A 14,077-nucleotide genomic window follows, 5' to 3' on the forward strand; every position below is an offset into this window, starting at 1 on the left:
AACTTAAGATTTATGGTGAATTTATAATATAATTAACATTAATTTAAATATTAATTCGATATAAGAATTTATTTTAAAAATATTGTGTAAAAATATCTTAATTTCTAACCCAAAACAAATTTAAAATATTTTTCTTTTTATTCCCTTCATTCACCTGAGAGCATCACGTCTAGTCTCATCAAGACATCAACTTCACCCATTTTTATTTTTATTTCCCCAAGGCTTCCATTTCCCAAAGTTTACTCTGCACCACACCTTTTAAAAAAATCTCTATAATAAGTCAGCCATTTTTACTTCTAGTCTTCTTCCTATCTTTTTCTTCTTTCATTTAAGTTTCCTTCATTTCTTCTGTCACTCCAACTTTTCACACCTTTTTTTTTTTTTTAATTTTTTAAAATTTTTAATTTTTACCTTTCTTAAGTTTTCTTAAACCAGTTCAATTTCTTTATTTATTTGAACTATTTTAGTTAAATTTTCAATTTTTACTAATTTATTATATTTTAAATAATTATTGAATTAATTATGACGTTATTGTGACTACTCAACTTTTAGTTGTATTTTATACATTTTTTTGTGACTACCCAACTTTTGTTTTGTATTTTATAAATATTATTTTGCTTTTGGTAGTGGATAGTCTGTCCTTGTTCTTGTGCCCAGGCTATTGGGTAGGCTTGCATGGCTCAGGACCCTTCTTTACACTTTTTGTATTTGTTTTATTTAAATATACTATTCTACCTTGTTTCGGTCAAAACAAAAAAAAGGGCCGGCTTATAAATTGAGTCTTAGAAACTCGATTTTCGGGCAAACAATCCAACAACGCAAGGCCTAAAAATAGAAAAAACCACGCAATTGGCCTCTAAAAACTGAGAAGCATGGTAGTCGTATTAATTAGCCTTTGTCTTTAATCTTTCTTGCATTTGGCAATGAATGCCAGTCCTCCATTAATTTTCCACTCCCCCCCCCCCAAAAAAAAAAAAAATGCTCTAGTTAGGAGTTAATAGATGTTTGAAACTTTAGACCCTAGTTACAATGACCGCTAATGTAAATTTTAAGTTAATTTACTAATTTATAGCCCAATTGTGTACATGATTAGCCAATTACATTAGTAAGCATGGATAAACAATACAATCAACACAACCACAGCAAATTAATACACAATACCACAAAGATAACATCTGATATCGAAGAGGATAAGTTGAGAACTGAGCAGAAAAACCTTTATGCAACCTCACCACCGAAAATGAGCCATTTTTAGGTGAGAATTATGGTTGCAGTTTCGTGGAAAATGGGTCTTATATAGGTAGGCAAAAGGGTTGGTAAAACAGAGAATTTGTAGCAAAATTCTCGACTGTTCCAAAGAGTTCGTAGGTATGAGCATGAGGTGAGCTGCGTACTAGCTCACTTATCAACAACTTTTCAAACTTGATTTTCGTACCATCTTTGCCTCATACCATTTGTAGGTGCTAACAAAAATTCAGCAAGCTTCCTCTTTTGCACTTGGACCACCTCAAACCTCAAGCACAATAATTGTAAAAGCCCACAAAAATATACATTGAAACAATGAAATTTGAAACCAATAATACAAATAAATTTATCAGGCAATTAACCAACCTTACAAGTCTTAGCGGTTTAATCTTGTGTCTCTCTTATATTTATAGAAATATTACATTTTCCTATACAACTAACTTTCACACCGTTTATAATATCATCTCAACTATCAATTTACATACAAGAACCTTGTAGTTTAATTATCACTTTTTGGTATTTTCAACAGGAACATTCAAGGTTCAATTCCCCCATTCCCAACTATAAATATATCAAGAAAAAAATTATCAATTGACATTATTGGTATTTGGTACCCTAATTTGAGATAATTGTATTGCTATGCCCCTACCAGGCTAGCTACCACCTAAATTGGGGTTAGATGAGATAAAATTTGGGATGAAATTATCTTAACTAGTTGCAATTAATAAGATTCTAAAAGAAAGTTGCAATTAATGAAAAACCATCATTTTTTGTCTTGTTCAACACTTCGTTTAAACAGTATGGGGGTACATTGACAAAATTCTCTCAAATTTGGGTGTTAGTTAAGCACATTTTGGAAACGTTAAATATTAAAGTATTCCTTCCAAGTGTCAGACATGATATATCTCAGGGTGTGGCTCTAGGATTTTGCCTCTCAAATTTTCATGTTTGTTGTAAGATTGAATTACCTCAAACCTCTAATCGCAACATTTGATTCGAAGATATTAATATCTTCATGTATTTAGAATCTTAGGAATATAAATAAGGTCAGAAATTTAGTTTGGAAGATATTTTTAAGTCAAATTTTTTTCTGGAAAGAACAATGTTAAAAAAAAAAAAAAAGAAAAAAAAAAAAAAGAGAGAGAGAGAGTTTATTATACGGTTCAAATTCAAATAATACAAAAACTCGTTTTATTAGACTTGGGCACAAGCAAAACCAGCCCCAATTCCATGACCGCTTATTAGGGCGGATAAAAACCGTCCTATTTGGGTTAGGTACCCACTAACAAGTGGGTTTTGCCATCCTTACTCACATCACAAGTAAATCATAACATCTACATTGTGTAAATGTATGAAAATCAACAAACCGACACATTATTATTTGGGGCTAAATATACACCAGGACATTTGCTTTTACAATTACATAGCATTGCCATATTTTAATGATATAAATATTCTCTTCTTGTCTTAGGTATAAAGAAGCAAAAATGCTACTTTGGTGCTTATATTTTGTGGGGGATCATTGTGTTTTGCACATTGCATTAATTAAAAAAAAAAAAAAATTCATTTTGGTTTTTGTCTTCCTTAATTAAAAAAAGCCACATTAGGTGTACCATGTTAGCCTTCTGTTAGCCACATCAAATTCATCATTGAGATGATGACAAGGACCAAAATGAAACATTTAAAAAAAAAAAATTCACTTCTAAATGGATTTTGCCATCCCTACTCACCAAAATGAAACATATCAATCAAAATGAAATCACCCCCAAAGTATAACAATTAAAATGCATTTTTTTTAATCTAAATTAAAGGGTAAAACTTAAATACAATTCTTTATGTGCAATATATTAGGTGCATTTTTCAATAGTGTATTCCATGTATTGGTAATCAGTTATATATATCAACATTCTCATAGTACTTTCTCCACAAAAAAAAAAAAAAAAAAAAAAAAAAAAAAAAAAAAAAATCTCATAGTATGCGAGTTTCACATGGTTGTAAGCCCTACACATTATAAGAGAGAAGATCCATATATTTGATGCATAAGTATGAAAAAGCTCTAATCTTTGTTCATCCTCAATCACCGATAGAATTTTTTTAATTTTAGCGAAAAAAAACGAGTAGGGAATATTGATAAGAGAAAATGGAGGTGATTAACCTTCTTCTCCTCTATTTGGAAGAGAAGAAAACTTAGTAGAAAGAAAGATGGGTGGGGGAGTATTTTTTTCCTAAATACATAAAATGTTTTCTTTCCAAAATAGAGAATAAAGTTTTCCCTAATGAGGAAAGAAGAAAAATTTATGATTTTACCTCATCTCTTTAATGTAAATATGGCATAATAGTAAATTCATATATATATATATATATACACTTTTTTTTTTCTATACCCCATTCTTCCTCTAACCAAATAAAAGGAAGTTATATTTATTTTTTATTTTCTATTTTTTATTATTTTTCCCCTCTCCTTCCCATATTGTCTATTTCTTCACATTTACATCCTCTCAACCACAAATGGTGGAATCTTTCTTTTTACCAAACAAGTGAGAATAAGGAAATGATAATAAAAAATAAAAAATAAAATCAAAATTTGATAATTGGAAAGTTTCATACATAATGTAATGGCATATAAGCCAAGAATGTGAGTTCAAATCCCCCACTTATTTTAAGAAAAAAAAAAGAAAAGGCACAAGTTATAAGAAGTGTAGTAATCTTGAAATGACTAGACAAAACAAATCCCTTAAATGTTTTCTTAGATAAAATATTTTATTATTTTATTATATATTTATTTAAATTTTTTTAATTAAATAAGTGAATAAAAAAGATGGTCCAAATTTGTGGTACAATAAATAAGGTCTTTGTTGGGTTATAAATTGACCCTGGTTAATTAATTCAATTATCAAAGTTGATTAATTAGGTTAAATTACATGTAAATTGTGGAGGCATCAACAAATCACCAAATAAACTAATATGTAGTGGAAAATAAATAATACGGTGATTTGTTGACGAATGAGAAAAACCTCTCCCAAGGCAAAAACCACTCCCAAGAATCCACTAATCAACAATCAAGCGGTTACAAGTATGAGGAATCTTACCACTACCCTGCCCTATTCCAAAATACCAACTTACAGTTGAACTTTCACTCCAATACCCAATTGGACTTAATCTTGTAATAGACTTCTACGCATGCATGGATCCCAGTACGTGACTAACTCCAATAAATTGATTTACTGTTGTTGGCTGTAAAGTTCTTCACTTCAAAGACGTTGAAGATCAGATAACACTTGGTTACAAAACCCTAAGACACACAAAATGTAGTAGTATCTCATAGAGTATATGAGTTCGAGTCTCTATTTTCGTACTTGATGACTTTAAAATAAGTATTTTATGTCTAGAGTTGTAAAGAGAGAAATCCTAACCATCCAAGTTATCATGGGCCAAAATTCAGATCTAAGAATTGTGCCAAGCTCATTCGTTAACCCTCGATAGATGCTAGTGTCGAGGTTTAATGAAAAAACTTTTCTTCACTTGTTTCTTGGATTAATCTTCATGTCTTTCATGATACCACTTGTAAAGTAAACTTCACACACTTAATGATACAATAAACACAACTTAGATCTCCCAAATTATAAGTAAAATGCATTTTATCAAAAAATAAACTAATACAAAGAAAATATGACCTTATCATTCTTGTTACGGGGTGGATATTAGGTGTGACAGGTAATGCATTAAAGATCTATCATTAAAGAGTTTTAACGGTTCTTTAAAGATGAAATTTCAAAATTTTAAGAAAACTCTGCGGAGTTTTAAAGAACTTACTTAAATGTCAACTAGTTTTTCAGATAAAGATTTATATTTGCAAAAGCTCTAGTCCTAAAGTTTTATAACTCAAACTCTAGTTAACTACTTCCCATAAAAAATACCAAACAGGCACATTGATTTCAACACTCTTAAATGATGGTGTCAAACTAATTTGTCTTATTATTATCTCCCAGCTATACTTTATAAAAGTTGAAATCAAGCTTTTTTTTAATTTATTTTATTCATTATTATTATGAGAATCAAGCAAATTGCATTTAATATTTGGGGAATTTTTTTTTTTGGCTGAATAATATTTGGAAGCTCCTCAAAAAAAAATAATATTTGGAAGTAAGTTAAACGTGTCATGTATAAAACTCGATATTTTAGTAACGATACCTTGTAGTGCACTCAATTATGCAGTAGTCACTTCTATGTTCCATTTCTTTGTGTATGTCTGAAAATACCAAATCCAAAGGATTTTTTTAAAGAAATCGCAGTAAAAGATTTTGTTCCACTCTCTGCCTTGCCTTCTTTCTTTCTGTGGCATTCCTTCTTTGTGAGAAGCAAACTAGAGCTCAGCAATGGAGGAAAACAAAGAAGAGATCACTAAGTCAGATCAAATGGAAAGTACTCTAACAACTCATCAAGTTCCAAAAAGAAGACAAAAGGGAGGCATTATAACCATGCCATTCATTATAGGTAAACATGTATTATGTAACATGCAAACGTTTAGAATGTGAACTGGGTTTACGAGATTTTACTGATTTTTAGAAGTTTATATATGATGTTCTTCATTATTCATTGCAGCAAATGAGTCTTTTGAGAGAGTGGCAAGCTTTGGGCTAATTCCAAACATGATAGTATATTTGATGACAGAGTACAACCTGGGATTAACCAAAGGGAACAACATCCTCTATTTATGGGCAGCTGCCTCCAATTTCATGCCTATCTTGGGGGCTTTCCTCTCGGATTCTTATCTGGGTCGCTTCCTCACCATTGGCTTGGGTTCCATAGTCAGCGTGCTGGTATCTTTATCTTCCATTTTTTCTTTTTCTTTTGGGGCATTGCTTTAATCTTTCGAATTGAATAATTAAGTGAATATATTGTCCTTTTTCTGTAGACAAATCATATATATAGTCCTTGTATTTGGGATTTGCAATTCTTAAAAAAGAAAGAAAGTTGTTTGTGAGAGATACTTGATCCATGTGATTTTTGCAGTCTGATTTTGGCTTTGGCTGGTCTAGTTATGATCTAAGCACACCTGTTTTATTGTAAATTTCAATTAGAAGATATACTGTTCCTAGACATCTATGACTACGATTACTTCAAATTCTCATTTTTCACTGCTTGAAGGAATGGGGGACATTTTGAAAAGAAAGAATTACATTTATTTGATCATTTTGTTGGTGTCGAGAGTGGTAATATGAGCTTCACTGTTCATTATTATGCACAAAATAAATTTGGGGATCTGTTATTTGCAATAATTTGTGCACATAACTGTCACAACTGTACTTTAATTTCAAAACAAATGGTGGAGACTCGAGATAAGGATGTGTGTGGGAACTATCTGCACAAGCCATGAGCAAATAGGGATACCAGGTCATTAGGAGTTCCCTGTTTTTCTGAGTTGCTATTGTCATTATCGCCTTCTGCGCGCCCGGAAATAGGGGAAAGAAATTGATGCATTAGAAACTTCTCTTTGATACATGGTTTTTTGGAGTACTTGTACTGTCATGCATATAGAGTGCATGTAATAACATTTTGCAAGAAGAAGACACAATCAAATTAATAAAATACAAACTATGAAACATTAACAATTGTGCTAGGAATATGTATGAATAGATGCAGTAAACTTCTCATGTTGATGCTAATATGTGTTTAATGAAGTCCATGGTCAACTACTAGGATTAACAAGTCAAAAGAAAACAAAAGAAAAAAAGGGCCTTGAGTTTGTATCAAGGAAAGTCACATTAATTTTGTCATTGTTTCAGGGCGCAGTGCTTCTTTGGTTAACAGCCATGATTCCACAGGCAAAGCCTCCTCCATGTAACCAATTAAAAGGCAGCTGTAAATCTGCGACAACAGCCCAAATGGCTCTCCTAGTATCATCATTTGCTGTCTTGTCTATTGGAGCTGGTGGCGTTCTGCCATGTTCCTTATCATTTGGAGGAGATCAGTTGGCCAAAGATGATAACCCCAGAAATGCAAGGGTCTTGAGAAGCTTCTTTGGCTGGTACTATGCTTCTCAAGCTATTTCTATCATGCTGGCCATGACAATTATTGTTCCAATTCAAGATCATTTCGGATGGAAAGTGGGTTTTGGAATTCCAGTGATACTTATGTTCATCTCCGCAGTCACCTTTTTCCTTGCTTCCCCCTTCTATGTCAAGCAGAAAGCTAAGAAAAGCTTGTTCACTGGTTTTGCACAAGTTATTGCTGTTGCTTATAAAAATAGAAAACTTGCAATCCTTAATAAGAGCTCAAGTGAAATGTATCATCGCGGAAAGAACTCGTGTCTCATTGCACCAACCGAGAAACTAAGGTAATGTCAACATAATCATCTTACTTGTAGGCCTATTTTATGCAGAAAATTTTGTAGTAACCCTTCATTGGTTTATTCTCGTTAGGTGTTTAAATAAAGCTTGCATCATTAGAGATCCTAAATTAGACATAGCCCTGGATGGATCAGCTTCAAATCCTTGGTGTCTCTGCGCAATAGAGGAAGTAGAAGAGCTAAAAGCTCTTATTAAGGTAATCCCCTTGTGGTCTACTGGGATCATGGTGGCAATAAGCTTCAGCCAGAGCTCATTCCCATTGCTCCAAGCTAAATCAATGGACAGGCACATCACTTCAAGCCTTAAATTTCCAGCAGCCTCTTTTGGGTTCTTTACCATCATTACTCTAGCAATTTGGGTTGCTCTCTATGACCGAGTAATCCTTCCCTTGGCATCAAAAATCAGAGGGAAACCAGTACGGCTTGGTGCAATTCAAAGAATTGGAATTGGGATATTCCTCTCTTGCATGGCCTTGGTAGTTTCTGCAATGGTTGAGAATATTAGACGTAGAAAAGCAATCGAGCAAGGTTTTATTAACAATCCAAATGCAGTTTTGGACATGTCTGCCTTCTGGCTTGTGCCACAATATTGCTTGCTTGGATTAGCTGAAGCCTTTAACGCAATAGGCCAATTAGAGTTTTATTACTCAGAGTTCCCTAAGAGTATGTCAAGCATTGCTACTGCTCTATTAGGACTAGGAATAGCTGTGGCAAGCTTATTAGCCAGTCTTATTCAGAGCACTGTTGATAACCTTACCTCAAGAGGGGGAAAAGAGAGCTGGGTTTCAAAATACATTAACAAGGGTCACTATGACTATTACTATTGGCTTCTTGCTATAATGAGCTTTTTCAATTTACTTTATTTCCTTGTATGTAGTTGGACATATGGCCCTTGCACAGAGGAAGGGGCTGAGAAGGAGGGAGAAGGCTTTAAGGAGGGACAAGAGTTGCAATAACTGGTACTGCTGTCTTGAATCAATAATTTTCTCATGCGTTGATCAATGCATCCTCATTTTTACAATATGTGGACCCCATTGTTGTTGTGTGCCCTACAAACTGTGAGAGGAAAGATATATATATTCAATGTATCAGAGACCTGCATGTCTTGATTGTGTAACAATATTGATTTGAATGTTGTAGTATGTTTACCAGCTTGCAAGAAGCTAATACCTACTTATTTGAGAGATTGGTTATTTGGATTAGACTTCTTGCAATTATGATCTCTATTGACTATTATGTACAAGTTTTCTTTTTCTTCAGTTCAGTGTTCCCTACAAGTTACCATATACCTTTCACTCATTCAGATGCATACTTACAAAGAAGTTACATCATTATCAGAGTTTGGATCTGGAGCAAATTGTGCTTGAAGTGGTAATTGAAATTATTCCTCTTGATTTTCAACTTCCAAGTCCCATTTGGGTTGGCTATTAGAACCCATCAAGTGGTGGATACCAATAATTATTATTCTGCATTGCTGGACCTCCTTATCACTTGATGCAAATGACAATATTTCTTGGACGGGACTACTGGAGTCCAATACTCAAATTAGCAAGTTTTGGGCCGGCCACTTCGAGTGACTTTACATTAGATATTTCTTCTAGTGAAAGTCATGGCTGGAGCAACTTCCTAGGCCATTCTGTATTTAAGCACCAAAATTGAAATGCACTCACAAGCCAAGCTAAATGTCAAGAATATTAAAATCTAAAGATAATTCAAAATATATTAGTATTTTCTATGATAGGTTATATTTTGTGTTGGCATATTTCATGTCAAAATTTTCATGTAATTAACATTAAAAAAAAAATTATATTATGTTGTATGTGGGTCTATTTGTAATTGGGTTACGGTTCTAGTTCTGAAAATTGAAGTTGCTGCAAAAGGAGTTTCAATCAAACGAACCGGATTCACGGGCCCGCAAAACTAGCACGTGTCAAGCATTGGAAAATTAATTGGGAAAAATTTCACCTGACCTTGACTGAAACCTTGGTCAACCGAAATAATCTGAACATGAGAGAAATTAATTACAAACTTTCCTGTTGTTTCAACCTTTACCCTTCCTTTATAAGCCTCATTTCCCAAAAATTAAACCCTAATTCCCATAGTTGAGAGAAACCTAGCAAAAATTGAGAGCTAAACACCTACCCATTCTCTCTACTTTGTCTCTCTCACTATAGCCAAATTTATGAGGAGATTAGATCCTTCACACCCATCACCATATCAATGTTGTGAGTGTTGTTTGGAGTAGCCACCACAAATTAGCCATGGAGGCTTGAAAATGCAATTTGAGCTCAATTATGGATTTGGTTGCTAAAGTAGAGAAATGACTCAAGAAGTGAATTGCAAATAGGAGTTTGGAGGGTTTGAGTACAAGATTACTGCATTTCTTGGAGGGTTGTGAGTATAATTTGTATTGCAACTATCTATTCTAGTAGATCGTTTTTGGTGGTGGTGCCATAGAGAGGTTTTTCCGTTTAACTCTCGAGTTTTTCTCTCTGATAACACATTTGATGTTATCTTGTGGTATTGTCTAGAAGGTCTTACATTTTATATGCTACAATGTGTTTATCCATGCATATGTTGGTATCCATGCTTACATCAAATGGTTAATTACATAAACTTAATGTTAATTGATAGATTAGCTTTTTATTTATTTATTTATTTATAAGAAATGATAGTAGACTTTATTCATTCAATATCACATTGTACAATGAGAAAGAGAAATGAGGGGCATTCTTCTAACCAAACAACAGCTTCCTCATTCTTCTTTGTATAACTAGCAAGAGCTAAAGCAGCACAATTACATCTTAAAGAAACATAAACAAAGGATATACTAACAAATTGTTCACAAATAAGCTTAATATCTTCCCAAATCCAAACAGCCACTTCTAGGTAACAAATCCTATCAGAGTTAAGGAAATCCATCAATTTAGCAAAATTGCATTAAATGATGACATTGGAAAATCAGGTGTTTGGATAGAACACAAGAGCCTTTTGCATAACAGCAGCTGCTGTCCAAAGAGAGTGAAGTTCCTTCCAGGTTCGCTCACGCGATGCCATCATAACTTCTCCGTCTGAATTCTAGATGAGGAAAACCACACCAACAGAGGACAAGGACTTAGATTGAGATAAAGCAAGATTCAATTTGAATGACGAATCTGAGGGAGGAGGAGACCATTTACTATCAGGTGCTTTCAGTACAGTAGAGCCAATTTTATTGATCTCAATAAATTCCAGTGCATACACCGAAGCTCAAGACCACAGACCAACAGAACAAGGAGATTTGCTTTCAAGAATGAGTTTGTTACGACAATTCCAGATCATCCAAAATGCCATGCACAAGATTTCAAATTCAGGAGAATGTAACTTATGAATGGCAGCATCCATGATATATTAAAACTGAGTATGTAGAGGAAGTTTGAAAGAGTTCCAAAATGAGCTTGAAACGAAACGGCTTGAGCAAAGGAACACTCCCAAAAAAGATTGACTGCATGATTCAGCTGCATCAGAACAGAGCACACAAGAGAAAGAGCTGGAGATATGTCTATCAAAGTGCTTGGTGTAAAGAGAGAGACTATCAGTGCAAGCTCTCCAAATGAAGCATTTGATCTTAGGGGGGGATTAATGAAGACCAAATGTTGTTCCAAAAAGAGTGCAATCGACCAGAACTAGAAGTTGATGTCGTGTTTCCAGTGGAGGCTTCCTCCAATTCTCTTTGGAGAAAATAGGCATTACGGACTGTGAAAATTCTAGCCTTATTTTTCGTCCAAATCAGAGAATCTGGGGGCAATCATATTAAAAAATAGAATCAATAAGAGTCACTTTCCATCTTGATTGAAAGGAAGGGGCATCAATAAGATCTGAAACTCGAGCTTCCGAAGGTAGAATCGTTCGGGGAGAAATAACTTTTTGATTAAAATCCATCGGAAGCCACTTATCTTGCCAAATATTTATCATTGCTCCATTCCCCACTCTCCACCGACTTCCCCGAATCTTAAACCTTAATTTAAGTTTTGGTGGGGTTTAGATCAATACCTACGTGGCACTACATATTTCTCATTCTAAAAATAGTTTGCATCAAGTCAGCATAACTCAAGATAAATGTTTTCTTTCATCAAATCAATCCAAAAAATTTGAATTTTGTTTATTACGTTAATCACAATTAATATCATCAAACATCTTAAATTAAGTTTTTTTTTTTGGGTAAATAAATTATAAATTGCACAATATTGTAGCATAACAATAGTTTATCTATTAAAAATTATTAAACATCTTAAATTAAGGGTTTTTATTTGAAAACAGATAGAAATTTGCCTTTGCTAAAGGGATTTTGCTTATCTAAATTTGAGGGCATATACTTCCAATATTTTTAATGAGCTATGTTGAGAGCACTAAAAACAAGGATAAAGTTTGACTACAAACTTGGTTGTAGCCTAAGTACTCGTTTGTTTCAACTTTTGAAGCCCAAAATTTGCGTTTTCAAAAAAGTCCGCCCAAAAATAGTGTTTAGTTAGTATCAAAAGCAACTTTTTGGAAAAAGTTACGTTTTATATTTGTGAAGAGAATGCACGTTTGATATTTACAGCTCCCACTAAAATAATTAGCATAATTACATATATTGAAAATCTAACCATCGGTCGAATTATATGTTCTTTGTGTTCTTAACACTTATGTTAAATTTCATATAATTGGATGTTCTTTTTTCTTTTTTTTCTTTTTTTTCGATTCATAAACTTATTTTTTATGCATAATTTTAAATTACAAAAATTTAAACATTTAAACATTTGATTGATAACATAACTTGACAAAATTTAGCTACAAAATTGGTTGTAGCCTACTAAGGCTACAACCTTACTTAACAAAATAAATATTACTCCATATTTTAAAAATCTAACTGTTGAATTGCATATTCTTTATACTCTTAATACACATATCAAATTTGGTGTCAATTGGATATTATTTACTATATAATTTATAAACTAATAATTTATACATAATTTTAAACTACAAAAACTTGCATTTTAAACAATTTATTGATGACATAGCTATTGATCTTTAATTTTCTAGGAATTTTGCAAGTATGAAAGATATAAGAAGAACATGTAATCCAATAGTAGATTTGTCAAAATTCACCTCTAATAAAAAGTTATTGAGTAAGGTTGTAGCCTTAAACTACAACCAATTTTATAGCTAAACTTTGTCCATTGATTTTTGATGTTTTGGAAATTTTGCAAACATGGAGAATATAAGAAAAAATATATATAATCCAACGGTAGATTTGTGAAAATTCATATCCAATAAAAAATATTAATTGAAGTTGTAGCCTTACACTATAACCAAGTTTATGGTCAAATTTTGTCACTAAAAAAAATGTTATAAGACATATTGATCCTTTTTCTTTATTTTATTTTTGCTGAAGACATATATATGTATACACACACACACATATATATTGCAAGGGGCTAAAATTTTAAATTCCCTGTTCACTTTATTATCAAAATTTGGGAAAAATGTCTAAATAGCCCTTTGAACTTTAAGCTAGTGGCCATTATACACCTTGAACTTTTATTTTGGTCAATTTACTTCTTAAACTTCACACATCTGCCCATTCACTATATCTGTTAGTTTGTTGTTAAAATACTAACAGAATATGCACTGAAACTCATGTGATGTTAAAATTCAAAAACCAAAAGTCTAATGGTCCGTTTGGATTGAGAGGGAGGAAGGGGGAGTAGACTAGTAGAGTAGAGTAGAGTGGAGTAGATTTAGCACAAAATTAGCTTATATTTAGCACAAAATTAGCTTATTTTTAGCTAACACTACTCTACTCCCTTCTACTCCCCCTTCCCCCTTCATCCAAATAGGCCATAAACCCCAATGGAAGTAGAGAGAAACGTTTTGAGTGTAAGAGAGAGAAACGATGAGAACTATCGCATCATCTCGCTCCAGTGTCAAAAAATTTTGGCCTGCCATTCGAGTTCTTGTTTCACCTTTCAACAGCATATAGATCCACACCTTACACACCAAAAAAATAAATAAAATAAATAAATAAATCTCAAATCTCTAAATCCAATTAGCTTCAATTTTAAGAAGGCTATAATGGATCTAGACATAAGGGATTGCGTTTCTAGACTTTGATCTCCAAACCCAAACAACCTAAGGTACTTTTTTTCTAGTTATCGATTGAAGGAATTTATATTTAATTGTTTCTTGTTTTGATGAATTTCGTTGTTTGTGTTGTTGGGATTCGGAATTGATTGGTGGGTTTTGGTTAGTAAAGATTGTTAATTTAGATGGGGACTTGTTGGATTTTGATCTGTTTGTTAAATACAATTCTCAAGGAATTCGTCCACACAATGTTTGAACTTTGAAGGGTAAAACATCAGTGAACTTTGACATTCTAGCCTTGTAAATCAAGCGCATTATAAAAAATAGAGTTCCAAAACTGAGGCATGGTGGCTATCAAACATCAATCCATATATGTTG

General features: G+C 32.9%; 1 protein-coding gene across 1 annotated transcript; it reads left to right on the top strand.

Annotated features, from left to right (window-relative positions):
- Nucleotides 1–5,453: 5,453 nt before the first annotated feature.
- LOC126725429 (protein NRT1/ PTR FAMILY 1.2-like) lies at nucleotides 5,454–8,796 on the top strand. The gene is made up of 4 exons (XM_050430170.1): nucleotides 5,454–5,739; nucleotides 5,848–6,065; nucleotides 7,032–7,582; nucleotides 7,668–8,796. The coding sequence occupies exons 1-4, from the start codon at nucleotides 5,622–5,624 to the stop codon at nucleotides 8,548–8,550; spliced, it is 1,770 nt and encodes a 589-aa protein (XP_050286127.1). The 5' UTR covers nucleotides 5,454–5,621; the 3' UTR covers nucleotides 8,551–8,796.
- Nucleotides 8,797–14,077: the final 5,281 nt, after the last annotated feature.

Source organism: Quercus robur, chromosome 5 (genome assembly GCF_932294415.1).
Source record: "Quercus robur chromosome 5, dhQueRobu3.1, whole genome shotgun sequence".
Lineage (NCBI taxonomy): Eukaryota > Viridiplantae > Streptophyta > Magnoliopsida > Fagales > Fagaceae > Quercus > Quercus robur.

Bases quoted from the DNA above. Each gene is read 5' to 3' on its own strand.
- LOC126725429 (XM_050430170.1), top strand. From the start codon at position 5,622: ATGGAGGAAAACAAAGAAGAGATCACTAAGTCAGATCAAATGGAAAGT. The intron at 6,066-7,031 runs GTATCTTTATCT...TCATTGTTTCAG, and splicing joins GTTCCATAGTCAGCGTGCTG to GGCGCAGTGCTTCTTTGGTT. The intron at 7,583-7,667 runs GTAATGTCAACA...TATTCTCGTTAG, and splicing joins GCACCAACCGAGAAACTAAG to GTGTTTAAATAAAGCTTGCA.